This window comes from Sarcophilus harrisii, chromosome 5, assembly GCF_902635505.1.
Source record: "Sarcophilus harrisii chromosome 5, mSarHar1.11, whole genome shotgun sequence".
Classification (NCBI taxonomy): Eukaryota; Metazoa; Chordata; class Mammalia; order Dasyuromorphia; family Dasyuridae; genus Sarcophilus; species Sarcophilus harrisii.
Genome location: NC_045430.1, coordinates 178,131,280 through 178,159,132, shown reverse-complemented (window position 1 = coordinate 178,159,132; position 27,853 = coordinate 178,131,280). Strand labels below are relative to the sequence as shown.

The 27,853-nt window shown below is 39.0% G+C and overlaps 1 protein-coding gene across 2 annotated transcripts; it reads left to right on the top strand.

The window, feature by feature from the left end:
- ZC3HC1 (zinc finger C3HC-type containing 1) lies at window positions 1–23,948 on the top strand. 2 transcript variants are annotated; one of them, XM_031939049.1, is made up of 10 exons: window positions 1–347; window positions 8,005–8,116; window positions 9,269–9,419; window positions 10,010–10,093; window positions 13,942–14,069; window positions 15,531–15,685; window positions 17,841–18,084; window positions 20,052–20,264; window positions 20,755–20,973; window positions 23,496–23,948. In XM_031939049.1, exons 1-10 carry the CDS (start codon window positions 202–204, stop codon window positions 23,562–23,564), a joined length of 1,521 nt encoding a protein of 506 aa, XP_031794909.1. In that variant the 5' UTR covers window positions 1–201; the 3' UTR covers window positions 23,565–23,948. The 2 variants fall into 2 exon arrangements, with proteins under 2 accessions (XP_031794909.1, XP_031794910.1); XM_031939050.1 differs by having other exon boundaries at window positions 5–347; window positions 20,755–20,961.
- Window positions 23,949–27,853: the final 3,905 nt, after the last annotated feature.

Below are 27,853 nucleotides of genomic sequence, written 5' to 3'. Positions count from 1 at the left end.
GAGCCCATCCAACCAGAGCTCCGTCATCCCGAGGACCGACGGCAGGATGGAGCCGAGAAGGAGGCGCCCTCCCCCTGCGCAGCGCCAGCAGTAGCCCAGCGCGCTAGGAGAGCCAAAGGTCCCGAGGCGGCGTCAATCAGCCCGGAACGGAAGTGCTTGAGCTTTTAGCACCTGGAGGGGAGAGTTTGAGAAGGGACCAAGATGGAGGCGCCCACTCCCGCGCCGGCGGCGGCTACCGGAGGCGAAAAGATTCGGGGTTCTGCGGTCCGCTCCACCGAGGTGACCCCGCAGAAAATCCGGCAGCTCATAGACGAAGGAATCGCCCCTGAGGACGGAGGGTCCGACGCGTGAGTGGGTCCGGGCGGCGGGGGAGGGGTCGGGCTGCGCGGGGGGGGGGGGGCGAGTGCGGGCCGGGGGCTCGCAGGCCCGGGAAGCCGCCCGTCGTCGTCCCTCTCCTCTCCGGCCGTGGCGGGCTTAGGGCGGGGGGTTCTCCCCAGAGAAGTCGGTGCCGGAGGCCGGAGCCGCTCGGAGCCGCGCCCTCGAGGCCGTTAACTTTAACGGAACGGGCCGAGGAGGCCGCGAGGCCGCCCCGCAGCCCGGCCGCGGGGGCGCGGGGAGAAGAAAGCCCAGGCGCACGCGGAGGCTTTTCTTCCCACCAGTCCCTTACTGAAACGGAGTCAGGAGGGACTGAAGCTTCTCTCTAAAACCGAGGACTTCGCTCCCTACGGGTTCATAGAGACCAAGCGCTCCGAGGCCCCAGCGCGGCACAGACGGGGAAGAGCGGTTCTTCTCGGGCCGCAGAACCACAGTCCTGGCTCGGAATTGCAGAAAATAAACGGGGAAGGAAGGAAGGAAGGAAGGAAGCGGTTGTAGCTCTGATAATGGCAGCCGCCCTGGAAAGCTGGTGACGCAGTATTCTCAGAAACGTCGCAACCCCTGACTTAAGAAATCAGAAGCGGGGACCTGGGTTCTCCGGACCTCCGTGGGGCCGTTTGAGCGCAGCGGGGTCAGAGACTACTCCGTTTCAATTCAGGGCAGCCCCTTTGTTAGGGACCTTGTCGGTGCTAGGAGGAAAAGTTGCAACCCCTGAGGAACAACAAGGAGGGTCGCAGAGTGAGAACCAGGCGGGCATTTTAGAGAGAATGGAACTGTGGAGCTTCCTCGCCGAGGGGCCTTAAAAGTGGCTGGCCGAGTTCTCTCAGGCCAAGTAGCTGAGTCATTTCTTACCTTCTCTCAATGCAAAACTACACGAGAAGGAAGAACCTCCTCAAAAAACGATATTCTTAAATACTTTGATCTTATTTAACCCATTTTGTGGCTGTGTACTTTTTGCTTTTTCTGATGACCTCTTGCGATGCTATGTGAAGGTTAATTCCTGGTTAGCTTCTCTACCTGTTGCAGCCACCTGTTAACGTCGGCCGTTGGTATGGATTCAAAATGTCCTTCTGTTCCTTGCAGAGGAAATTATTCATAATTACATTTTAGTTTATAGCACAGTCTGTTCTTGTGGCAAACAATTAAACCTATCGTCCATTTGAGGACATGACTGATGATCAATATTTGACAGAGGTTTTCCAGAAAGAAACTTAAACTCAGTCATTTGAAAATTACTAAATATTGGAGAAAACATTTTTGAAAGTTTCACTTATGTTGACATCTTTTGTTTTTTATAACTTACATCCTTAAATATTTGTAGCTGATTTTAAAAAGAGAGGAAAAAATGGCAAACTTTGGCTTTGGGTGGTCAGGAGGAAAGGGACTGGGAGCAGTCTTTAGGCAGGGGTTTTTGGAGAGAAGGGGATGTCTGAGGCCTCCTTCTTTTGTTGGGAGCAGATACTCCTAGAGTTTAACTCCTCTTCTAATCATCATGGTAGGGACGCCGGCAGCTGGCCAGTTCAAGAGTAATAGTGAAATACCCAAGCTCCTCCACATCATCTTAGACTTTAGGGACTTGCTCTAATGTTTTGTCCCATTTTCTTGGAATCTCTTAAGTCTCCTTATTTTGTGATAATTAGTTTTATATAGCTGTGGAGGTGGGTGGATTAGGAGGTCAAATATAAAATAAAATCTGTTCTATGCCAGGGCCTGGCCCAGTCTGAACTGCTATAGGGTTTTGTAATCTTATACTTTGTTACTGAATTGTAAAGTGCTCAACTGAAAATTGGAACAGAAGATTGCTTTATTCAGTAAGTTTTATTAAGTATCTGCTAAGTATGAAGCGTTGTAAACCACAACATATAAAATGTTTAATGAGAGTATCTGAGAATAGATTTTGGATTTCTGGATCATTTCTTAAAATCTGTAACAATAAGCTCTTGGCCAAGGATAGAAGCTCTTAATAGAGCTAGTAAAAAATAGATTTGCCTTGAGTCTCACAAATCTAATCCTAAGGGCTTTAAACAGAAAAGGAAAGTAGAGGCAGAAAACTATATATTTGCCACACTAGTTAAAACAGTAAAGCAAAGCTACACTTTAGGGAGAAGAATAGTAGTAGAAAGCACATAAACTCCCTGGAGACAAAAATCCCAGGAAGGACACAGCAATATAAACCTGTAAACTCAGATATACAGAATGCACAAGTGCATTATGCAAGACACTGGGTATCATCTTGAATAGGAAGAGGGCTTAGAGACAGGAAGATCTGGGTTCAAGTATTGACTCTTTTCTAAGTATGTGACCAGGACTAGTTAATCTCTCAGTACCTCTAGGCAGCGCCTTAAGACTAAGTTGCAGACAAGTTGTTGTATTGTGTAGAGAAGCTGCTTCCATTGATGAAATCAAACTCTTCAAAAAATGGGTGGGGAGTAATAAGCAAGATAAACTTGAGATCCTAATACAAAGAGGCCCTCAGTTTAACCTCCTAAGTATCACTGAGATGTGGTGGGAAGGCCTACTAAACTATACCAAAGTGTGAATCTGGAAAGGTTCTGAAGAATACTCCATTTGTGAGGGATATAGAAAACCCTTACCCAAAATGATTACTCAGCCATCCCATCCAGATAAGAAAGAGGAAGCTCACAGTAGGAGGGTTAAAGAAGTAGTAAAGGTACATAGCTTTTATTCAAGAGGTTACATCATAAGTAAGAGCATTGAGAAGGGGAGGGGAAGGTTGTTGCTATTTGGAGAGATTGGAATGGAAGGTTTCTGTTTCCCCAAAATCTCCTGATTTCTAGGAAACAGAAAATCGGCCCTTCAGGCTTAGTCAAGCAAATAGCGGTCCAGTTAATAGACTAAGTATCGATAAATGTCAAATACTGATAAATGTCATCAGCTCAGGTTAAATAAATATGTTTATAGCTGGCCAAGGCTCAAGTAAATAAGAGCTTGCACTTATTATACAGGTCATAGGGGAAACAACAGAAATAATGAAAATAAAATACAGAAAAAGAATTCATACATTCCTGTAAGTTCTTCACCTTATCTCTCTATTCCCCACACATTCAAAAGGAGTAGGGGGAAAAATGTTTTTAAAGGAATAATATAGGTTGTAGATGGAGTTAACTTATATTAAGATATATGGCAAAGCAAAGAGAGAGAAAGTGTTGTGGAGAGAACTTGGGTGAAAATTAATTAAAGTCATCAATAGAATTATTTTCAGGGATTTAGAACTTGAAGAAACTTTAAAGGACATCCAATCCAACTTCCTTCATCATTTAAGTATTCTACAGATGAACTGGACAGAAGAAATCAGAAAACAAATTACAAACCTGACAAAGTTTATATTGTGATATAATGACAGTGGACTTAAGTTGTCCTCATATAGAGATCATAGATTTAAGGCTAGAAGTTGTGGCTATTTAGTGTAACCTCTTCATTCATAAAGAAACTAGACCTGCTAGAGCCAAAAGCAAAGCAGCAAAAGATTCTTGGCTTGCTGTAATAAAAATTATAACTTTCATAAGGTGGAGGAAGCAATAAAGGGAACTGCTTTTCAATATTTTGTTCTTACCATAAAGGAACTGGTTGGTTGGAGAGAAATGGGAACCTGGGGGGAGCAGTAGTAGCTCCATCTTGAAATTTGTGATAAAAGAATGGAAAAGCCATGAGATCTAAGTCATGTTATCCAAGAGGAATCCTTGATAGCGTGCTTAACCAAGTTCAGAGGAAAGATTAGTAGGATTTTATGGCTCAAAATTGTACAGAGAAAATCAGCTTGAAAGATAGGAAGCTCTTAAGAATACAATTCTAGATAAATGTTTGCAGGATCATTGTAATAATAGTCACTTTGTTCATGTCCTATTTCTTTGTCTTGGCCATGAGGAGAAATCCTAGTCAAATGACTAGAAATTGTTAGCCATCTAATTCAAGGATATGCGTTTGATTATGGAGAATTTGTGAATCTTTAGTTAAGTGAAGAAATGCAATATCAAATTGTTGTTGACTCTTAAGTAAATTTCTGAAGTTTGTAATCATCTACATATATTGTCTACAAGTGCCATCTTTAAAAGGAAAACTGAATTCATTCATGTTATGGAAACCTGATGTGTATATAAACAAAAAAGAATGCAGTATATATTTAAAAAGGAATACAATTCTAAAATAAATAATTCTACTGAAGAAAAGAGGAGTTGTCTAAAAAGAACAACATGAATACACAAAGAACTTGCCAACTTAGATTTTTAAAAACATACATAAGATGGAAGCCAAGGTAGATAACAGGAGTGATGATAAAAGATTGTGATAGGATTTTGGCTTAGTCCCTATTAGTATTAGGAATACTAAAATTCAAAGTGAGCTGCATCTTGTTAGTTATGCTACCAAAAAAAAAAATATATATATATATATATATAAAATGGAGGAGCAAAGTAGGGAAAAAACTGCTGCTTTGGGTGGATATAAAGTTTGTTAATATGGGGTTTCCAGGGAGCACAGCAGAAAAAGAGGGAAGAGCTAGATAATATCATTAGAGACTGGGACTTTTTTGGGGTGGGGGAGAGGAAGGGGTGGATTTGAGGAAGGTCAACAGTCAGTAAACATTTATGAAGTACCTGCTAAATGCCCAAGTGCTGGAAATAAAAAGACACAAGATAGCCCCTCCTCTCTAGTCACAGGCTAGTAAGGGAGATAACATGCAAATATGCACAAAAAGTTATACGCAAGAGAAATGGGAAATAAAGCAGGGAAAACCCTAGAATTAAAGGGCATTAGGAAGGGCTTTCTGTTAAAGATAGGATTTTAGCAGGAACTTAACAGAAGACAGGGCGGTTAGGAGGTGGAGATGAGGAAGTGCAGGAAATGGGGGACAGTCAGGGAAAACAGCCAGAGTCAGAAGACAGAACATTTTGTTCTAGGAACAGCAAGGAGGTCAGGGTTACTGGGCTGAAGAGTACTTGGGATAGAAGGGTCAAATTGTCAAGAGTTTGGAATGCCAAAGATTCTGTATTTTAGGGAGTGACTGTAATCTGCTGAATTAGGGGGTGACATGGTCAAAGCTCCATTGTGGGAGGTCACTTTGATAGCTGGACAGAGGATGGACTGGAATGGGGAAAGACCTGTAGAGGGAGACAGACAGCCAGCAGGCTTCCTCAGGAGTCTAGCTGTGAATCAATAAAGAAGGGGGAATACGTGAGGAACGCTACAGAGATTGAATCAAAAGGCCATGGCGACAGATTGGACATGGGGAGGGGGAGTAAGAGAGTGAGGAGCTAAGATGGACACCACGGTTGTTCCCTAGGGACAAGGAGGAAGGGATGTTCTCCCCAGTAATAAGAAGAGGGGGTGTTTTTGGGAGGGAGTTAATGTTGAGTTTTTGACAGGATAGAGGACTACACATCTGTTCAGTTGCTGAACACAGTCTCCCTCCTCTCCTCTCCCTCTTTCCCTTCCTTCTCTTCATGGAGGGAAAAAAAGAGATAATTTGTGTGTATGGTGGTCATGGAAGAGATGAAATTTCTTTGAAATATGAATATTTTTTCATAAGGAAAAATGAAGGGGTCATTCTGTGAGAAATTTGCAAGAGTAAAATTGGGAGATAAAGCAAGTAAACTGCTCTGAGTTATAATAGAAAAGGCTGTTAGGTTTTGGTCATGTATACTTATTGTGTATCTAATTTATATTTTAATATATTTAACATCTACTGGTCATCCTGCCATCTAGGGGAGGGGGTGGGGGGGGTAAGAGGTGAAAAATTGGAACAAGAGGTTTGGCAATTGTTAATGCTGTAAAGTTACCCATGTATATATCCTGTAAATAAAAGGCTATTAAATTTTAAAAAAAAAGAAAAAAGAAAAAAAAAAGAAAAGGCTGTTAGGTGAGGAGTAGATTTGAAGATTAGAAGGGTAAATGGGAGCAAATTATGGAGCATTTCTGGAGCATCTTAAGTGAGTCTAGAAGGCCACTCTACAGAGACAGGATGGGACCCTGGGGAAAGTGCTAGATTTGGAGGATGGGATTCTCCTGCATGTTTTGGGATCTTGGAGCCTCAGTGGCAAAATTAGGGAATTGGACTTTTCAGTAAGTACTTTTCAGGTGGAAGTTCTGTGATCTTGTAAATCCTACTTCTAACATTGATAAGCTATGTGATCCCAGACATGAATCAAGGAACATTTAACAATTTCTTGTTATATGCCAAGCACTGTGTTCAGCACTGAGAATACAAATAGAAAAAAAATTTAGTCTCTGCTGTCAAGGATCTCATATTTTAATTAGGAGAGATAGTACATAAAACTAAGTTCAATTGAAGGATATATGAAAAGCTCTATAAGTCTTATGGATACTGGGGTCAGGGAGTGGAGTTGGCAAGGCCTTGGCTACAGGCTGGGTAACAGTGCAGGTGATCTGAATCTGAAGACAGTGTAGAGACATTGCAGGTAGTAAGGGTTAGAGCAGTGGTTTCAAACTCAAATTGAAACCTGGGCCAGTAATCCATATATAAACATCCCAGCAAGCTATGTATTTACTTGGTTTTAAAATGTAATAGTATCTGTGTTTTATTGTACTTTTTTATTTTGGTAATTATATTTTAATATGGCTTTAGCAGCAGTGGGAGCCCCATTAGGTCAGGTCTGACAACTCTGTTTTAGAGGACCTTAAGGTACAAAGGTGAGAAACATAGTAAAACCTGGTAGTCTTCCTCTCCCAGGGTTAGAATTGATGACTCCTTACTCATCCAAGCAGCCCAACCTGGGCTGGGGGGAGGGGAGGAGGGGGCGGGAAATGGGGCAGCCAGGTTTCTTAACGTTTCTGAACCTCAGTTTTCTCATCTGTAAAGTGGAGCTCATAATAACTGTGCTGTCTTTCACTAGGCTGTTGTGAGAAACAACTCTAGACCACAAAATATTATTTATATGTGAATTATAAGAAATATAGCCAGGTATTTATGCCCACCTGCATTTTTGATTTCCTTCACAAGCTAATTGTACAATATTTCAGAGTCTGATTCTTTTTGTACAGCAAAATAATGTTTTGGTCATGTATATTTATTGTGTATCTAATTTATATTTTAATGTATTTAACATCTACTGGTCATCCTGCCATCTGGGGGAGGGGGTGGGGGGTAAGAGGTGAAAAATTGGAACAAGAAGTTTGGCAATTGTTAATGCTGTAAAGTTACCCATGCATATAACCTGTAAATAAAAGGCTATTAAATTTTTTTAAAAATACCTGAAAAAAAAAACTAGCAAATAAATTTTTACCTTTTTGTTTAAAAAAAAAAAAGAAAGAAAGAAAGAAATATAGCCAGGAGATCTTCACCTTTCTGGTATTTGAGCCCCCTCTGGCAAGCAGCCTGGTAAAGTTTATGGACTCCAGCAAAAAAAAAATTTTTTTTTAATGTTAAATGTATAAACTATTAGAATTACAAAGAAAATAAATTATATTGAGTTCATGATTTCTAGGTTGAGTTTCTGTAGACATTGAGGAACTCAATGGTTTTTGAGTAGGAGTAATATAATGAAAACTGTTTTTAGAAAATCACTGGTTTGGGAATATTAGGTGGATTGAACATTAGAGAATTTGGAAGCAGTAAAGAATAATATTTTTACAGATATGCCACTTTGTTTTTAGGAAGGATGCATCTACCTTGTCCCAGTCAATTAATGGATCACCTCAAGCAGAACAACCTCCTTTTGAATCTACGAGCAAAGAAGCCTTCTTTAACAGAGTAGAAACATTTACTATATCCTTTTAAGGTTATTTGATGTGGGCTTTGATGTTATAATTCTTCAGAAGGACTATATTCCTATTCCCATCTTAATTTTCATCTTTTTATGCTTATAAAACAAAACCTACTGAAAATTGCTAACTCTGTTCTTTTCTAGAAGTCTTGTATTTGCTTTTTCAATTTTACTTTACCTATCCAGAGAAAGCGTCCTTTAATCATTTCTTTGGGTGTTAAATTTTTTTTGTCAATTTCCTATATATCTTCAATATTAGATTTTTATAATATATATGATATGTAATCCCCTCCCACCATCAATTTTAGTTACATTGATTTAATTTACGTGAAAACTTTTTATATACTAGAAATGATCTTTTTTGATAATGAGTTTTTATCCCAAACCATAAGTCCATTCTTTAGGCTTTTTTAAGAAACGTAATCTTTTGCATTAAGACTGCTTTCCACTTTTTCCAGCAATTCCTGTCAAATAGCAAAGTCCTTATCCTAGTAGTTGGATTCTTTGATTTTGTTCATTCTTCACCTTATTAATTTTTTTGGTAATATTCCACTAATAGCTCTGCTCCAGTTTGGATGTCCTCTCTCATTGCTGGGGAGATTTTGACAATGGAACTTAAACTTTGGCAGCTTTTACCAGAGTGGAAAGCCTGCAAGTATGAATTTAGTGATAGATTATGTATCTGTTGTCTACAAACCACTTTAGTGAAAGAATTGGAAATTGAAGGGATACTTATCAATTGAGGGATGGCTGAAGAAATTGTAATATATGAATTTAATGGAATACCATTATTCTGTAAGAAATGAGGAGTAGATAGATTTCTGAAAAACTTGGAAAGACTTATGTAAATTGATGAAATGAGCAGAACCAGGAGAACATTGGACACAGTAACAGCCACATTATGTGATGATCACCTGTGATGGACTTTGCTATCTCAACTATCCAGTGGCCCAAGACAGGTCCAAAGACTCAAGATGGAAAATGCTGTCCACATCCAGAGAAAGAACTGATGAGATCTGAATGTAGGTTGAAGCGTACTGTTTTCACTTTGCAGAATGGAATCAATGGAGAAAACAAACAATGATGAAAGCACAAGTCATTGAAATATTAGAAGTGTGAAGTAAGGTATTCAGTGTTTTCCTTAACATGAAAACTCCTTGAAATGGGCTGGCAAACCCCATGAGCTGTCTCCACTGGTCTGCGCAAAGTATGGTTGGGTCACAGTTGAGTGTGATATGCTCCGGTGTTCCAGCTGTCAGGCTTTCCTATGTGCCAGCCTGCAGCCAGCATTTGACTTTGACAGATGTAAGTATAAAGTGGATGTTATTGTCTTCCATATTGATTCACATAAGGAGTTGGTACTTTTGTGGCTTGGTATATACACTTTTTTGAAGTGTTTGAAAAGATCTGTTATTTCTCTTAGTTCATGAATAGATGCACTGATTGTCCTTGACGTGGCTTCTTGTTCCTAGCCTCTACATTTTAAATTTATAATCTTCTTCGTTTCTATTGACTACCCTCTTCTATGAGCTTTTGGGAGTGTTTGTATTCAGAGTAGTTGGGGATAGATAGTATGTTTTTGCTCATGGTTCTAAGGGTTATTCTTCTGCCATGTCAGTATACATTTTTAGCACTCCTTGCCCAATGATAATCGGACATAGTACTCATCTGTCTATATAATTAATATAGGATCAGTGTAATTTGGAATATACTTGGGAGTTAGAAATACGATTTGAGTCTTTTCTTTCAGTTATTTGCAATTTGTGTGTTTACTTTTAAAGGTTCTTGAGCACTGGATGTGTATTTAAAAGTTCACAAGGAAATTAAAATATTAATAATTATTGCATGTACTTTTGTAATGTTTTAAAATACCTTGCCCTTGATGTTGGTTTCAGATAATGAAAGATGTGCTGAGCTGAAGAAAGCTTTGTGTACTGCTCATGAGAAGTTCTGTTTCTGGCCAGACAGCCCCTGCCCAGGTACTTGTTCCTGAGACCAGCTACCTGCCATTTAGTTTGGGTCAGCATCTTCCTCATGTCATAACCTTTTCCTTTTAAAAGGATTATTTAGTTTTGCTTTGTTTCTTTTAATTTAATTATTTTGAGTATTGCTCTGAATAGAAAGAATGGATGAGAAACCTTTGACCCACACCTCTTTGGAGGGTTCTACGTATCAGTTCTGATCATATATTCAGGTCCTCTCTATAGGAAGAAAAGGAGAGGATGGGGGTGGCCAAGGAAATGTGACTAATTTAGGGGAAGGAAAAAGGGAGGGAAGAAGGAGTTCATTATTGTGTGTACACACACATACATACATATATACACACATTAAAAGTAAAAAAGGCAGAATGAAGAGAAGAAAAGGAGAGGTAACATGCTGTAGGTAAAATACAGATGGTTTTAATTGCTTTATAATAAGTTCTTCCTGAAGGTTTGACTAATTAAGAAAATAGTAATTAAAAGAAAATTGTAGTAAGATAAGAATATTTGAATGGTTTTCTGTTCAGTGCTTCAGTCTAATCTGGTATTAATTAGGGGACTAAGAAAAGATAACTAATGCAGAATGAATCTTTCTTTAAAAGAAAGTTAAATGGTCAGCAATTTACACGCATATGATCTCCAAATTATAAAATATATTCTATTGAACCGATTTCAAATTCCAGAGTCCAGCAAAATTAATTTCTAATGTGCAGAGCAAACATTGTAGGAGCTATAATAGGACTCTTTATCATGATTAGAATTGTACTGATAATTTTCAGTGTCCCTGTTTTCAAAAAAAAAAATCTGAGAGGAAATTCAGTCATTTTAATTTTATTTTTGATTATCTCTTTCTACAACTTCAGATTCTGCATCCTTGTTTCCAAATGTATTTTCATTCCTTGATCAAATTGCTAATGCAGTGTGGATTCCATTCTATTATGTTCTGGTTTTGCTGGCCCTTCTGAAGGGAGATCCCAAGACCAGTGGATATTTTTATACATTTTGTGTAGAATACCAGTGGACATACATGCTTGTTTTATGAATCAGTTTAAATGCTGCAATATCTGTAATGGGTAAGAAATGAATTTTCAAGAAACCTGTTATTTCTTTCCAAAAATATGGTTTGTCTTGGGTTTAGTGTTGAATCACTGATTTCATTTGTGAGTGAAATTTCTGGTGAGCAAGTTGCCTTACCACTGCAGATTAGGCAGATGTCCTTCACCTTACTGTCTTAACGAGTTACCTGAGGCACTGAAATATTAAATCACCAGCCCAGAGTCACATAATATGATATTCGTCTGGGGGGGGGGGGGGGGGGGGGGGCGGCCGTAACTTGACTCTTCTAGATGTTTCCCAGGATCAATTAATATGTTCTTATTAAGTGCCTGCTATGTGCTAAGTGCTGAAAATACAAAGAAAAAACTTGACAGTCTCTGTCCTCAAGAAGTTTACATTTTAAGGGAGATGGGAAGGGAGGTAACATTTGGACATTTCCTATGTCCAAATCTCATGAAAAGTGAATACAAGGTAAACCTGGTGGGTTGGAGAACTGGAAAAGCCTGATGTAGAAGGTAGTACTTGAATTGAGTCTTGAAGGACATATTCAAGAAGGGGGGGGGGGGGGGGGGAGGAAAAGTGAATAAATGCCAGGCATGGATAACAGCTAGTGGAAAGACAGATGGAGTGCAAATAATAAGAACCAGTAGAGTTAAACTGTACAATTTGTGGAGGGGATAGTATAGTTAATAAGACTAGAAAGGTAAGTTGTGGCCAAGATATGAAGAATTCTAAGTGCCATGGAGAGGAAGTTATATTCAGTCTTAGAGGTGACAGTAAGAGTTTATTACCTGGAGAAGAATGCTATGGCCAGACCTAGGCTTTAGGGAAATCATGTTGTAATGAAGTGATTCCAAACAATTCCAATAGACTTGCGATGGAAAATGCTATCTATATCCAGAGAGAGAACTACAGAGATTGAATGCAAATCAAAGTATAGTATTTTCACATTTCACTTTTTTTTTCCTTTTTGACCCAATTTTTTTTTTCTTTTGCACAGCATGATGAATGTGGAAATATATTTAGAGGAATTACACATGTTTAACCTCTATTAGATTGCCTGCTGCTTTGGGGAAGGGCAGGTAGGGAGGAGAGGGAGAAAAATTTGGAACACAACATTTTGCAATGGGGGAAGCTGAAAAATATCTTTGCATGTTTTTGGAAAAATAAAAGACTATTAAAAAAGAAAATTATGTCTATGTTTAGGGTACGTTGCATTGGAAATATATAATTAGTCCAGGAAAAAGACAGTAAGGATATGAACTTGGGTAGTAGTTATATAAGTAGAGCAAAGAGTACATTTTCAAAAGATAGAAACAGAAAAGCAAAATATAGCAACTGATATGTGGGATGAAGACCTGAGGATGATGCTAAGGTAAGGTGTCTCATAAGGATGGCAAGATAGAGAAGCAGGATAAGAGTGGATTTAGTGGGAATGATAATGAATTATATTTTGGACATATAGAGTTTGAGGTGCTTAGAGGACTTGCACTTATATTTGAAATGTCTAATAGATCATGGGGATAGGGGATGGATTGAAGAAAGAAACAGAGCCTGGATACTAGATATAGAAATGTGGCAGTTATCCACTTAGAGATGAGTTCATCTTGCTAATAAGATCGCCAAGTGAGACCAGTGCAGGGAAAAAAATGGTAAAGAGGGCCCAGGACAGAGCCTTAGGGAAACACAACTACAGATAGGAGGTATAATAAGAGTACAGGTACATCAGAGCGACAAGCCAGGCAGCAGAGAGTTTATTTTACCGTTTTGTTCATCCCAAATTGTCTATTTGCATTGTTTGTTAGTCTAGTTTCCCCATCAAGAACATGTCTCTGTAGCAGTTTAACTCGTTCACAGTTTTAGTTATTTTTATTTTGGTCCTGTAGACGGTTTCCTTCCTTTCCTACCCCCCACCACCTCCACCAGTCCAGTTATGTTCCAGATGTCATGTGAAAAAAAGTTCATGAAGAGCTCAGGAATGTGCTGGCCTGGAGAATTTGGTGTAAATTTCAGATATCCTGGGAAACTTCATTTAGCACTGGATGGAACAGCTGTTGATGAACTAAGTGATTTTAAGAGCTCTTTTAGCCAGCCTTTCTTTACTGATTTTCCATTCCTTGAAATTGTAACCCCTGGAGGCCATGAAATAGCCAATGGTATTAATAGGTGGAATGCCAATGCCATAATAGACATGGTTTGGGCTCACTCACTTTTCCTTTGACTGCTGTCCAGGAAATGCTTGTAAGTGGCAGAATTTAAAAGATGCATCTGTCCAAGAAAACAAAATCGTCTCTAGGCAAGGACTTAAGTGCAGCACAATATTGTTGGTTGTGGAAGCATACAACTAATAATAAGCAAGGTGCAGTGGTTAGAGAGCTAGATCTGCAACCAAGAAAATCTGAGATCAAATCCAGCCATAGATATTTTCAATCTGGGTGATCCTGGGTCAATCATTTAACCTCTGTTTGCCTCAGCTTCCTCAACAGTAAAATGGGAATAATACCACTACTTACTTACCTCCTAGGATTATTAGGAGGATCAAATGAGATAATATTTGTAAAGCACTCAACATAGTGCCTTGTACATAGTAGATGCTATATAAATGTTAGCTTTTATTAAGTCTTAGCCACTTAGCAAACTTGGAAAGTACAGCTCAAATTAATGAGGAACCAAAGAGAAATTACTTCACTCATAACCTCAGATAGAAAAAATCTTGGAAGTGTGAGGAAGGAGAGAGCAGAAATGACAGTAAAAGCAAAATGGGAACACTTCTAATCTTTTCCTCCCCATAGATCGCTTTGGAATTTTACTATTGGATGAGCCTGTTGCTCTTCTTAATGAGTTCTTAGATCGTTTTCAAAGCCTCTGTCACCTGGACCTTCAGCTGCCTTCCCTGAAACCTGATGACTTGAAAAATATGGTAAATTTTCTTTGACTGTCACATATTGGATTCAGTCATGGCACATTCATACATAATACATACTTCTTTGAGTTTTTTAAAACTTAATGTATTTCAGTGAACAAGTTATCTATTTTCTCTACCCTCGCCACCATTTCACTTTCTCCCCTACCACTGGAAAAGAGTAAGAAAAAATCTGTGTAACAAATATACATGATTCAGTCAAACAAATTCTCCCAGTGATCATGTCCCCAAAATGGGTCTCATTTTACAGGGTGAGTAGCATGCTTCATTATCAGTCCTTTGGAACTGAAGTTGATCATTCTGTAAACCAGAGTTCTTTAAGTAGAAAGAGACATTTCATGGAAATGCCAAGCCACCTCTTTATTGTCAGTCAGTCAAGAAGATAGAATATACCTGTAATAAGCTATTCAGACACTTACTAAATTGTTTTTAATTTTATACCATTGGGAAATAATATTAAATAAAATAATTCAGTCATTTCTTGATTACAAACTTAAATGCTACTTGGCACCAGTTAACTTCCTGTTGTCTAGGGCTATATAATTGACAGTGCTTTCCTTATAAGCTTGTGAGGAAGGTAATGAGATTTAGAGACATGCAATGGCTTTTTAATTCTAATTCAGTGTGTTGCTTGCTATACTACATTACCTCTCTAACAAAGGCCTACTTAACTTTAGAATAATCCATTTCCTACTTTTTTTTCCCCTTGACCCTCTAAATGCAAAGCTAAAAGAGAAGGACGAACCTCCTCAAAAAAAAGATATTTTAAAATACTTTGATCTTATTCAACCCATTTTGTGGCTGTATACTTTTTGCTTTTTCTGATTACTTCTTGTGATGCTATGTGAAGGTTAATTCCTGATCAGCTTCTCTACTTGATATAGCCAACTGTTAACCACTGCAATTGGTATGGATTCGGAATGTCCTTCTGTTCCTTGCAGAGGAAATAGTCATAATAACATTTTAGTTTATGGCACAATCTGTTCTTGTGGCAAAAAATTAAACCTGTTGTCCATTTGAGGACATGACTGATTATCAATATTTGACACAGGTTTTCCAGAAAGAAACTTATTATCAGTAATTTGAAAGTTACTAAATATTGGAGAAAACATTTTTTAAAGTTTCACTTATATTGATATCTTTTTTTTATAACTTTCATCCTTAAATATTTGTAACTGATTTTAAAAAGAGAGGAAAAAACTCAGTAAAACCAACTGCACTTTTAAGTAGCTAACTATATACAACATTCTACACCCATAGTAATTCACTTCTGAAAAAGAAAGGACTTTGATACTTTTTTTTTTTTTTTAGCTCTTTTCTGGGACCAAGTTTGCTCTTTATAATTATGCTATGATGTTTGTTAAGTCAGCAGTGCCCCAAACAACCTGGAAAACTCTCCTTGCTGATGACTTTAGCCTCAGTTTTGTATATTTTTTTTTTACTTTGGTTCTTTTGCAGTGCCTGACTGAGGACAAGATCAGCCTCCTTCTACATCTGATTGAAGATGAACTTGAGCACGGAAGTGATGAGGAGAAAGCCCCAGCCAAACTGGGCTCTGACATCCAAGTCCATGTTACTGCCTGTATTCTGGCTCTTTGTGGCTGGTCGTGTAGGTTAGTGTGTGAACTATAACCAGGTTATGAGGGATAACACGTGGACATACATTGCTCAGTTTGAGAGTCTGTAATGGGGAGAGAGTGATATTACTTATTAGAACTAAATAGTACTGGAGTTGGAAGGAACCTTATTTAATCTAATCTAGCTGCCTTCTCAGTGATAGATCATCTCTAAAACATCTCCAACAGGTGCCCACCTGTCTCTGCCTGAACATTTTTAGTGATGGGGAGATCTCACTGAACCCACTAGGTGGTCTATTCCGTTCTCACAGTATTCTATAATTCTTAGAACATTGTTTTACTATTTGATTCTCTGTAAAATAAGAGGATAATCTATAATTATTGAGCCAAGTAATACAAACTGACCCTGAGGTGATTCAGTTAGATATAATTTGAATCATTCATGCCATGAGGTACTATACTTTATATGTATTGCGGGGAACACTGTCCCCTCTGCTCAAGGAGCTGCAGCCTAGTAAAGGAGATGACATGAGCACAAATATCTAATGTCAAATATGAGAAATGCAGCACAGAAGAGAAAGACTGCCCCTGATTATGGAAAGAGGGAAGATTTCAGTAAACACAGAGTAACGATTTTTAGTACATTAATCTGAGTTTTATGTTCTCAGGAAAAGTTTCACTGATATAAATTCAGTGAGTGCAATATTTATTTGGAATCATGCACATAGCATGAGGGGGGAATCAATGCTGAAAATGTGGTTTCGGACCAAGTTGAATTTTATTCAACAAGTTAATTGTGTTTCTATTATATATAAAGTAAGGATAACAGGTTATGCTTTTATAGACCTTTAAGGTTTGCAAAATGCTTTGAAAATATTTTCTTGATCTTCATTATAATCCTGTGAGGTCAGCTCTCTTATTGTACAAATGAGGAATCTGTGGCTGATAGAGGTTAAGTGAATTGCCCAGGATTACACAGTTAGTATCTATAGCAGGTTTCAGGAAGTCCTGACTGCAGGTTCAGTATTCTTTATCTAGCATGGCACCTAGCTTCCATTTCCAAGTGTGTATAGTACCAAACACCATACTTGGGATTCTGGGCTTGATTTCTCTAGTGTTTTTTGTGAACAAACTGAAGGAGAGGGAGGGTGCTGGCACGTCATCTAAAAAGTGAAGCAAAGAGAGCCTAAATAGAAACAAAATTCAGGAGTAAGACCCAAGTGAATTCCTTAAGCCCTGGCTTCCACATTTTAATTTTGCTGCTTCTGAGTGCTGCAGATAGAGGAGCCAGCTGGGAATCTGTGTGCCCACAAAGTCAATGTTCATCGGAGTCCCTCATCTAATCTTAGTTAGCAACAAAATCAGTTTAATTGATAAAACGACCAAAGAAAATGCCAGCTGGAGTGCTCTGGGCTTCTGGCTTGCTGTTTCCGTTCCAGCTGCTCAGTTTAGCACAAACTCCCTCAGAGATGAAGAGATTGTCAGATCCAGTCTTGCCTTATTTAAAACATATTTTCTTTTGACTCCAAAGTTTTAAGGAATGCTTTTAATTTGAAAGGAAAAAGTTTTTTTTTTTTTATGAGGGGCCAGAAGAATATAGAAATTGCAAGACTTCCTTGAAAATAGAATATAGTAATGGTTCCCAAACTTTGAGAGATGCCCCAATGGTATCTAGCAAAATTTTGAGATGCCCTCATTTCTGAATAGTTAACTTCTTTTATGCTCAGCATTCAATAGAGATCTCCCGATAATAGCATCAACTCTTCTCTGTATTCTTTCAAAATAAGCCTAGATTCTTTTCCTTTAGAATATTCCTATTTTTCCTTTACTCATCCTAATCTGATACCTTTTTTTTTCCAATAAAGCAGCATCTTTAGTTGCTGGAGATCGTTACATTACATTAGCTGTAGTGATCACTCAGATATCTCTATTGGAAAATGTATGATCCTAATATAAAATTTCAGGTCTTGGGGTTGGCAATAGTCAGGATTATCCTTAAGATCTCTGTGAACTGAACAAAAAACTCAATTCCAAGCAATTCTAGAGGTTTTATTGATTTTTGGTATAATTTAATAAAATTTTAAAGCAGCCACCCCCTTCCCACCCCATTGTACATACAAATTAATGGATTAATAGATTGTAGGCATTATCCTTTCATACCATTTTCTTTGCTTTCTTTTCCTGTGTTCAGTTCTTCTTTGGAGCCGGTGCAACTTTCTCTAATTACATGTTCACACTGTATGAGAAAAGTGGGACTGTGGGGCTTCCAGCAGATTGAGTCTGCTTTGGCTGACCTGGATTCCTCCTTTGGCTTGACAAGCTCCCCTCTTGCCATCCCTGATGGGCGGCCAGAGCGCTTCCCCTTGGCTTTGGTATCTCCACGGAGAATGATGACACGCAGTCAGGATGCCACATTTTCCCCAGGCTCTGAACAGGTATGAACTCTGACTGTTTTGTGCCCTGGTGTAAAAGGATGAGACAAAGAATTCAGTCTTTTTGATATCCAAGATTTCTAGGACAGCTGAGAAAGCTTAAAGTCTCCTAAAAAGGTTGGGCATCACTTCACAATACCATGTAGATTTCTTGCCTGTCATTGCTAAAAAGAGGCCAAATTCATAATTTTGTTTTGCGAATCTCATGTTTTTTTGAAAAACTCAGTAGCTCTGACACACTGCTAAAAGAAATTCCTCAAGCTAAAAAAAATTAAAATAGTAGGTCCCATTTTTTTTAATATATATAACTGAAAACTGCAATTTTATTATCCATCCCTTAAGACTGGAATGTCATATAAAGTGCCAATTAGTGATACTTTTCAGCAGAACATGTGCTATGCCTCTATTTTCTCTATTTTTAAAACAAATGCAGTTGCCCCCCCCCAAGACCCCAAAGTGCTCATTAGAATAATTCATATTGAAGAAAAAATAAATTTTGTGTAGTCAAATCCTTTTATCAACATATAGCTAGAAAGTTTCTAACTAGCACTCTTAACTTTCAGAACTCAGAAATTAATTATTGTAAATCACTTTTCTAATTCATGCTGAACTATGCACAAATTATCTATTTCATACACAGAAGGATAAATAAGTAAATATGTTCCAAAAGGCCATTTTCAAAAGAATGAAAAAATTGTCTGGTCTTCCTCTTCCCAAATGCATGTGGTCTCGCTATCAATGTATCTGAGACAAATGAGTTTGAGAGTTGTTCCATAGCCAAATTATTAGCAAGAGAATAAATTCATATATGTTCCCAGAGCAGCTTAAAATAAACTGTCCATGACCCAGGATCCAAACACAAACTCTGCCAATTTACCATGACTTCTTAAGAGGGAAGGACTAAAAGCAGCTGTGCAACATTCACATCCCCGTTTTAGGCTGACTATACACATGGCAGGAAACAGAGCCAAGCCAAGCCAAGCAATGGGGAACTGGTGGTAAAAAGATCACTAGTGTAGACTGATGCTTTTGATAATGACAAATTGTTAAGTAATCAAAGAGGAAGAATAAAAAGGAAGGTCTATCTAGTTCAGTGATTTGGAAAAAATAGCTCTAGAGTCCAAGATAATATATGTATCCAATAACTAGCCTTCTCCCCACAAAAACCCATCAAAACTCTTTCAGAAAAGAAGGGCTCATCCATAGCTATAACCAAAAACTACAAGGAAGCCATGGAGTAGCATTCTTAATTATCCTAAAGATGCCAATTATATCATTAGGCATCATTCTATTTACATATACATTTCATTTTCAAAAATAGTTAAGATGTTTTTTATTAAAAGTAACTAATAGATGAAATGGTGATTATGTCTTATAAAGGTCTGGATTTCAATCTGGTAAATTATATATGTTCAGCCTTACATGGTTAACCTCTACTGAAAGCCTAGGAATCCATTCAAACAATCTTCAAACTAAACCTGTCAAAAGGAGAGGAGATGAATTTGCTATATATGCTATATAGGGAGTCCTTAGCGTACCCTCATGTTTAACTTTATAAGGCTCTGAGGTATGCTGTCAAATTTCATGTAATTTTTCTTTTTCTGAGTTATAAGTGGATATAAGTAGAAAGCCACAGAAAATATACCAATGCATGTATGTATCCTAGTAGGTCCCATTTCTTTTGGGAAGATGAGCCATTCCCTTTATCACTGTCTTAATTTTTTTGCATCATGGATTCCTCAGGTAATTTGGTGAAGCCTATGAATCCCTTCTCAGAATAATTTTTTTTAATGCATTAAAAATATAAAATCCACATAATTGTAAAGAAAAAAAATATTGAAATAGAATTAACAAAAAAGTTTTTAAAGTTTAAAAAAAAGTTGTTTTTTTTTTAAAGGTAAATTCCCTGCCCAAGATTAAGCCTGCTTTATTGGGTTTAAAGATGTTTTCTTCTTTTGTCTTCCCTTCAGCCCGAAAAGAGTCCAAGTCTCATCATCTCTCGAACACGGAGCTGGGATTGCTCCAGTCCTATTGATCGCCTTGAGCCGGAGGCTGCCAGCCCCACCACCAGAAGTCGTCCAGTGACCCGAAGCATGGGGCAGGGAGATAGCACTGGATTGGAGGTGCCATCTAGCCCTCACCGAAGAGCCAAGCGGGCACGCCTTTGTTCTTCGAGCAGTTCAGTAAGTGTATCAGAATTATGTGACAGTTGCAGTGTATAAATTGCTGAAGGTGTCCCGTGCAGCGCTTAGAATTAAACTTGGATCCATTCAGTAAACTGAGGGTCTGAACATAAACACAGTATAATTAAGTACTCTAGTAAGTATAAATGTTAGAATGGATTCTGTGGGAGGCTTCAAGGAAGGAACTAATTTGGAAGAGAGGAATCAAATATTTCAGGCATATATGTCTGAAGTATAGATTATCTGAAAAATCTAGATTGAAAGAAAAGATGATAAATAGAATTCATTTCTATCAGCATAAGGAGTGAAAGGATAGGGAAAATTAGGAAGGAGCAAAATGTGAAGGAAGTTGAGAAAAACTACATTTAGGCAGATAGGAGTCTTAGGGTTTGAGGGTCAACAGCTGCCATCTTCCTTTGGAACTTGAGAAATGCCTTTTGTCATCTATGTAGCATTCCTGGTCTTAGAAACGATTTCCCCTCTTCCCTAGGACACGTCGACCAGAAGCATTTTTGACCCTGTTTCCCAGCACCGAGACTGGTGCCCTTGGGTCAATAGCACCCAGATGGGAGTAGCCAGAGAAGGTAATGAGCATGAGGTGGAGTTCTGCACGCCAACAGACCCAGGCTGGAAGGCCGTGCTGCACGTCCTCTTGACCCACAGACAGTCTAACTCGCCGGTCGAGACAGACTCCACGGTGAGAAGTGTGGTGCGTGTGCATATATGGGATGAGAAGGGCAGGCAGGGCCTATAAATAGCTCGGGGGGGGGGGGGGGGGGGGGGGGGGGGAGAGGGCGAGAGGGGAGCTGTAGCTTTCTCAAGTTGAGCCATACCGTGTCTGGTTTCATCATGGAGAGAGAAGAAACTGATTTTATCTCTGTAATTTATTGGGTGGTCATCCATCAGGTTCCAGTTAATTCTCTGTGTTCCCAAATGGAATTGCTAGGGGTTCGAAAAGAAGTACAGAAACAGATGAGCATCCAGCTGCTCTGGCCTCGTGTTGCAGACAGCTGCTCCTTCCCATTATTTGCTGTCACTTGCAACTGAGATGCTGACAGATTAGCTTAGTTGTTTAGAGCACTGTGCTATGATGTCAAGGTCATGAGTTCATTCCTCATATGGGACAGTTAACTTCTCTCCATTCTACGGTCACAGATTGTACCTTATCCCCAGGAAACAAGTGTGAATAATTGAGTGCAAATCCATCAAAACTTCTGTGGAGGGAGGGACAAGGGGAGCCTCAAAATGCATCCCCAATTGTATATAGAAAAATTGAGCATTTTAGAATTTACAGTAATAGCAGTTAGGAAACCTGGTTTCTCCTATTTCCAGCTCACTAATTTTCTACAAAGTAGATGATTTTACAAAGCCTAGAACAAATAGTTTCTGACCTTCTTACAAAGATCTGTCAAAGACAAAATAATACTTACAAGCAGGTCATATTTCCCGGAACTTATGGGGAGACAAAACAATGCCATTAACACTCCAAACCAAAATTTATTGCAAGAATATTTGCATGAGGAGAGAGATGATGATACCAAAAGCTTAAGAATCATACTAGTCCTTAATAAATCCATGAACAATGTTCCTCTTGATTGAAACTGCATTGTTTTTTTTTTTAGTTTTCTCCAAAAATAATGCTATTTGTCTTTTGTCTATACTTGAATTGGAGGTTATAAATATTTGTTTCAAATATTAAATTATAGATATGAAGTGAAACCATCTCAGCTTTTCTTATGCCACTGTCCTTTTATCCCAAAGAAAAATGGCTTCATTTTCAGTGAAGGGTTCTCTTGGAACTTTTTATTAAAACACTTTTCTGTTACCCAATATATAATTGAAGAAATTGATTTCATGATTGGAAGTGGATTTACAAGAAGTGGCAGTTAGAGAATGGTAGATCTAAACTGTTGGTACAGAAAATGTTCTAAGAATGAGAGCTGTGCAGGAGAACAAAGGCTATGCAGGCTTTCAGGCCCCACAGAACTTAGGGGGATCACTACTTCCCAGGATTGGAGAGGTGGATTGAAATAGATGGCCTCTCTAAGGGCACTTCCTGTTGGTCTGAGAGTCTGTGGTTTCATTATCAGAGGACCATGGGACTTATAGTTGATAAGGATCTTGAGCTACTCATTTTACAGCCGAGCAAAATGAAGGCTGGATAAGTTAGGGGCCTGCCCAGAGTAATATGCTGGCAAGGGGCAGAGTCAGGATTTGGGCACAGATCTTATGACTCTTAATTCCACTGTCCATGTTGCTAACCCCACTGCATTCTATTGTGTTCCTCCTTACTAGCAAATCTTGTCCATCATGGTAACCTTCAGGCAAGTACCTGTTGGACTAATTATTATGGATTGCCCTATTTTATAAAGTGAATTGGCCTTAACAGAATGTAGCTTGTCAGATACTGCATATATTGCTTATGCTGTCATTGAAGACCCCACAGCATGGAATATAAGTGCTTTTCTTAATTTTCTGAATGACCATTTGTTAGGAATGTTAGAAAGGAGACCCTTTTTCAGGTAGGGATTAAACTACACGACTTTTGAATTGTGATTCTCAAGTGCAAAAAAAGGTCAATCTGAGTCATCTGACAGTGTCATTTTTGGTGGTGGTGTTTTGTCTTCCTATAACACTTTCTGGAAATTTCAAACCATTTTATTAATGTGATACAGGGACATTGGGATTCTTCCTATTATTAACTTTATTGACCTAAACAAGATGCTCCTAAAGACACTGCCACAGGTTTGACTCTTTAAAAAAGGCCAAATCATTTTATTATCTGGCCACAGATTGTATGGAGCCAAGTGTGATTGTCTGTTCTCTGTAAGTCCATGTCGTTATTCCCGAGGGGGTCTTGGTCATTGTATATGTCACAACTATTAGAACTATAACTCCAAGTGTATGCTTTGCTAGTGGCAGAACCCCCTGGTGTCATTTTTGCAGATAATTGAAAAGATGCACATAGATATAGATGAGAAGGACTCACTGAATAGGGAAATAAGCTTCCATTTCAGTCAAGTTAAATATGCTCAGACTTTCTGATTTCCCACCTATCATTGTGTTTGCTCCCTATGCTCCCTCTCACCTTTTAGCCTCAACAGTTAACCACGCTGAGTACTTAATTTGGGCATAGTATAACTTTTGCTTGTGGAAGAAATTCTATGGCTGTATCACTCTTTGTCCCTATGGAAGGAACTAATCCCTATTATTCATCTTTTCATCCCATAGAGTCTTTCTGAGAAATCAAGGAAAGTATTCCGAATATTCCGGCAATGGGAGTCTATGTGTTCGTCTTGAAAGCATTCCATCCCCTTCATGGAAAGAAGCAGAAAGAGAAATTTGCCCCTTGGACAAGAAAACCCGAACCTTTTTATACAAGCTGGTTTATTCATAAAAGAAATCTGACTGTTGTAAGAAGGAATAAATGTCACCCTTATCCATCTGCCTAAGCAGACCTCTGTCCATGTGTTTGGAGAAGAATGGGATATGACAATCTTAAGGGGCTTCAGTTTGGTTTAAAAAAAAAAAAAAAGTATTATCATTGTAAGACTGTTCAGAACATCAAAAATATGATTATTTCATTTAGTACTAAGTGTGGAGAAGGGGGCCTGTGTTTGAATTCCAAAGGTTGTGAAGACGTGTTGGAGTTAATAAAAAATTTCATTGTGGTTTTTCTTACTTCTGGATGCCAGTCTATTTCCCGAGATGTAGCTTTTATGTTAAGGAAGTGTAGGCTTTCGAGAGCTTCTCATCAGTTCCAGCTCCAGCAACCATTCAGGTCCAGATAAAAACCACTGTTCTGTAGTTCTGTGAATAGAAGAAAATTTATAATCTGTCTTAGACTCCTGGGAAATGGAGATCATCTTGTGGACAAGTTGATAAAACTGATCTTTGAGATGACATCAGGAGCTCCTGATGTTATATTATCTCTGTAATGGTGTATCTTTTGGGGTCTCAGTTTTATCACCCATAAAGTGAAGGAATGACCACTAGCTGATGCCCAAACTCCATGTCATCTTTTCAAGCCTATGATCCCCCTTCAGCCTTAAACCTTCAGTAAGTAGACTTCCTATCTGGTTCTGTAAAAGTTCTTCACTTGGCTTTTCCAGGAACTTCTATTCTTTGAGTCATCTCCTATCTTAATGCTAATATTTTAAAATTATGTTTTTATTGCTATTTTTTGTTTTTTACATCAAGTACATTCTCTAGTTTTCTTCCCCTCCCAGACAGCTTTTTCTTATAACAGAATAAAGAAAGTAAAATTTTGGCAAAACTAAAAAAGCACCTTGAAAAAAACTAAAAGCACCCATTTTTGCAAAATAGGGTCATTATAATTTCACAATTGTACTAATAAATTTCTTTTAAAAATTGGATACATTTTCTTTGACACAACAGATACCAATAAACACCCAAACAACTCTGAAAAAAAAAATAGCTTATTAATAGAAGCTTTGTTTTTTTAATTTTGAGAATATGGTACTAACATTGAATTTTGTTTTTTAACCACAGTTTTGTTGCTTTTACATGTTTACTTGACTTACATTATGGCAGTCATCTTGTATATCATTCATTTGACTCTGCTTTCTTCACTTTTTCTCTGAATTTTTCATATTTATTGTTCCTTAATTTACAGTGATATTTCCCTTAAATCTATTCCTTAATTTGTCTAGACATTCCCCAGTAGTTAAGCACAAACTTTTGTTTCTAGCTTTTTGTTACTATAAATAATAATGCTGCTTTTAGCTTTTTTTACATAAAGTCTTTTTCTGACTATCACCAACCTGGGTTTATATTTCTTGTGGTAGTCTTTCACAGGGTATGAATATTCCGTTAACTTGTTACATGTTTTCTAGAATATGAGCCATTCCCTTTGAGCTTGTCCCTTGGAGAATAGAAATGCCAGTTAATATAAAAGACCACCTTTGCTATTGGCTCCCAGAAAACGTGCTGTAGGAGCTGACATTGTTAGGAATTCCTACTTGTAACCACAGCAGCCCCTCTTCCTGCTGCCTCCCTGTCTTTTATTGAGCTTCCATTTCTTTTTACCCTACATCCCAGGGTGGTGTTCTCTCTGAGAGTTTTAAGGCACATTACAGGTCGTGGAATCCCTGGAACAAATTGGAGATTTGTAATATGGAATAACTCAGATGATTGTGTAGAATCGGGGCTGAACAAACCATGACAGGCTAATAGCATGAATACCCTGCAACCTTGCAAGTGACTATCTAAAAAGACTGCATTCACTGCCTCTTGTTCTGCTGGCTTTGCCCCGAGTCGATCATTAATGGGCTTAGTTGATGCTATTTTCTTGTCAGGTAAGGGTCTCTGATTAGCTTACTTCTGCTGGAGCTGCAGCCCAGAACCAGAACCAGCCTCGTTAGGCAGCTTACAGAGACAGCTTGTTTGCTTCTTCCCTGATTTGTCCCTCCCTTTTCCATCTCAGCAAAGAAAAACAGCTGCTCCTGAAGCCGCAACCAGCAAAAGATATATAAACACTTTCTTCACTTCATTTTTCCTTTCTATTTTTAGATTTCTTCCTGCTCCAGGTTTTCCTTGGCTTGAGATAGCTGCTCTCTGGGTCACACAGCCCATGCATGCCTTTAGGAGGGGGTGTAGACTGTAACAGAAACTTTTCTGAAGGACTTTTATTCCATTTTTATCCCTTGACCCATTTTCTTCCTCTGTCTATAGGTCGCAGCTTTCATAACCAAAATAAAAGGACATTCAACAGTAAATAAGTAAATGAATGTAAAGTTTAAAAAGTTGTTTGGTGGGCAGGGTACTAGCCATTGAGAGGGATCAGGAAAGGTTTTATGCAAAAAGTGATATTTGATGTGTGTCTTGAAGAGGGCACTTTGAGGTGGTGTTGAGGGGAAAGTGTAAATTGAGGCAGGATCATAGAGGACTTTAAAAGCTAACCAGAATTGACATTCTGTCTTTGAGGCAAGAGGAGAGCCACAGGACATGACCTGGCAGGAGAATTATATCAGTGCTAACGAAAATTAATATGGCAACTGTAGGAATGGCTGGAGTAGTGAAGGACCAGTGAGGAGGAAACCAATTAGGAAGCCATTGTGGCGATCCAGCTGAGAGGTGATGAGCTGAATTAAGGCCGTTGCTGTGGAAGTAAAGGGCTCCAGTGAGAGAGTACTATGAAGATAGAAGGACAAGATTTTGCACCTTCTGAGAAGGATGGGAGAGAATAAGAACTTGAGGGTGATACCAGTGTTGTGGATCTGGGATGGAAGATTGATGATACCTGTGGCAGAAATGGCAAAGTCCAGAGGGTTGAAACTTGGGGAGAAAGGCAAGTCCAGGTTTGGCCACGCTGCCTCAGAGATGGCTCTAGGACACCCATTTTGAAATACCAGTAGGCAGTTGAGACTGAAGCTCACAAGAAAGCCAGGAGCTGGATATATAGATGTCTGAGTCATATACAGAGAGACTAGTTCAATCCTCCGCAGATCCCTGCTGGCTGAGATGGCCATTTTTGCTGTTCGTACTTTCCCCCAACTTTGTTGGTCGTAAGCCAATTTCAGGGAGGAGGGGACATGTCCTCCAACTACACAGAGCAGGCTTTGTATCTGAAGGGCCAAAACACATGATGTGAAAAGAGCCCAGGGCTTGGAAGTCTGGAGGCACCTCGTGCAACCTCTTTTAAACCTTCAGTTTTCCCATCTATAAAGTGGGAAGGGTAACAACTCTAGCAGGGCAGCTAAGCGGCTCAGTGGGGAGAGTACCAGGCCTGGAGTCGCCCGAGTTCCAATACAGCCCAACAATATTGTTCTGTAAGAAACGACCAGCAGCAGGGTTTCAGAGGCCTGGAGAGACTGACATGACCTGATGCTGAGTGAAGTGAGCAGGACCAGGAGATCATTGTGCATGGCAACAACAAGATTATACAATGATCAATTCTGATTAGAACATCCACTTCTCCATGTTGGGCATTTAAAGACTCTGACAGCCCAGCTACCTGTACTTTCTCCTTGTATTTACAAGGAAATAAGCATTCAGGCAGCCCTGTAGGCTTGTTGCCAACACTGCATTTCTACCTTCACATCTAATGCGGATATATATAAATATACATGCCTCCCCCACATATATATATATGTGTATGTGTAGCTGCCCTTTCTTTTTTCACTCACAAAACCACTTTTTGGCCAGTAGGGCCAGGCACTGTGATAAGCCCCACAAACATAACTTCACTTAATCCCTACATCATTAAGGAGGGGAGGATATAAGTGCTGTCAGCTCCATTCTTACAATTGAGCAAACTCAGGCAAACAAATGACTGACCCAGGCTCACAGAGCTAGTGTTGGAATTCACATTTGTCTCCAGTGCTCAATTCCCCACACCAACTCACTGTCTCCAACGGCAGTTTATATTTGGTTCAGGAGCTAAGAGCAGCCACTGGCATTTGTTGAGTAGGGTGGTATGTCGTGTACACTTGAGGAAAGCCACTTTGGCAGCTGGGATGGATTAGTGTAAGGAGAGAAGGCAGGGAGACCAATTAGGAGACTTGTAACCAATCACAATTCAAGAGTGCTGACCCAGAGATGGTGGGCTCCAGAGGAAGAGTGAGATC

What these genes read in the sequence shown, in the direction of transcription:
- ZC3HC1 (XM_031939049.1), top strand. Translation starts at nt 202, where the DNA reads ATGGAGGCGCCCACTCCCGCGCCGGCGGCGGCTACCGGAGGCGAAAAG. An exon ending in CTGATGACTTGAAAAATATG is followed by an intron (nt 14,070 to 15,530) that starts GTAAATTTTCTT and finishes GTTCTTTTGCAG; the next exon opens with TGCCTGACTGAGGACAAGAT. An exon ending in TTTCCCCAGGCTCTGAACAG is followed by an intron (nt 18,085 to 20,051) that starts GTATGAACTCTG and finishes TCTTCCCTTCAG; the next exon opens with CCCGAAAAGAGTCCAAGTCT.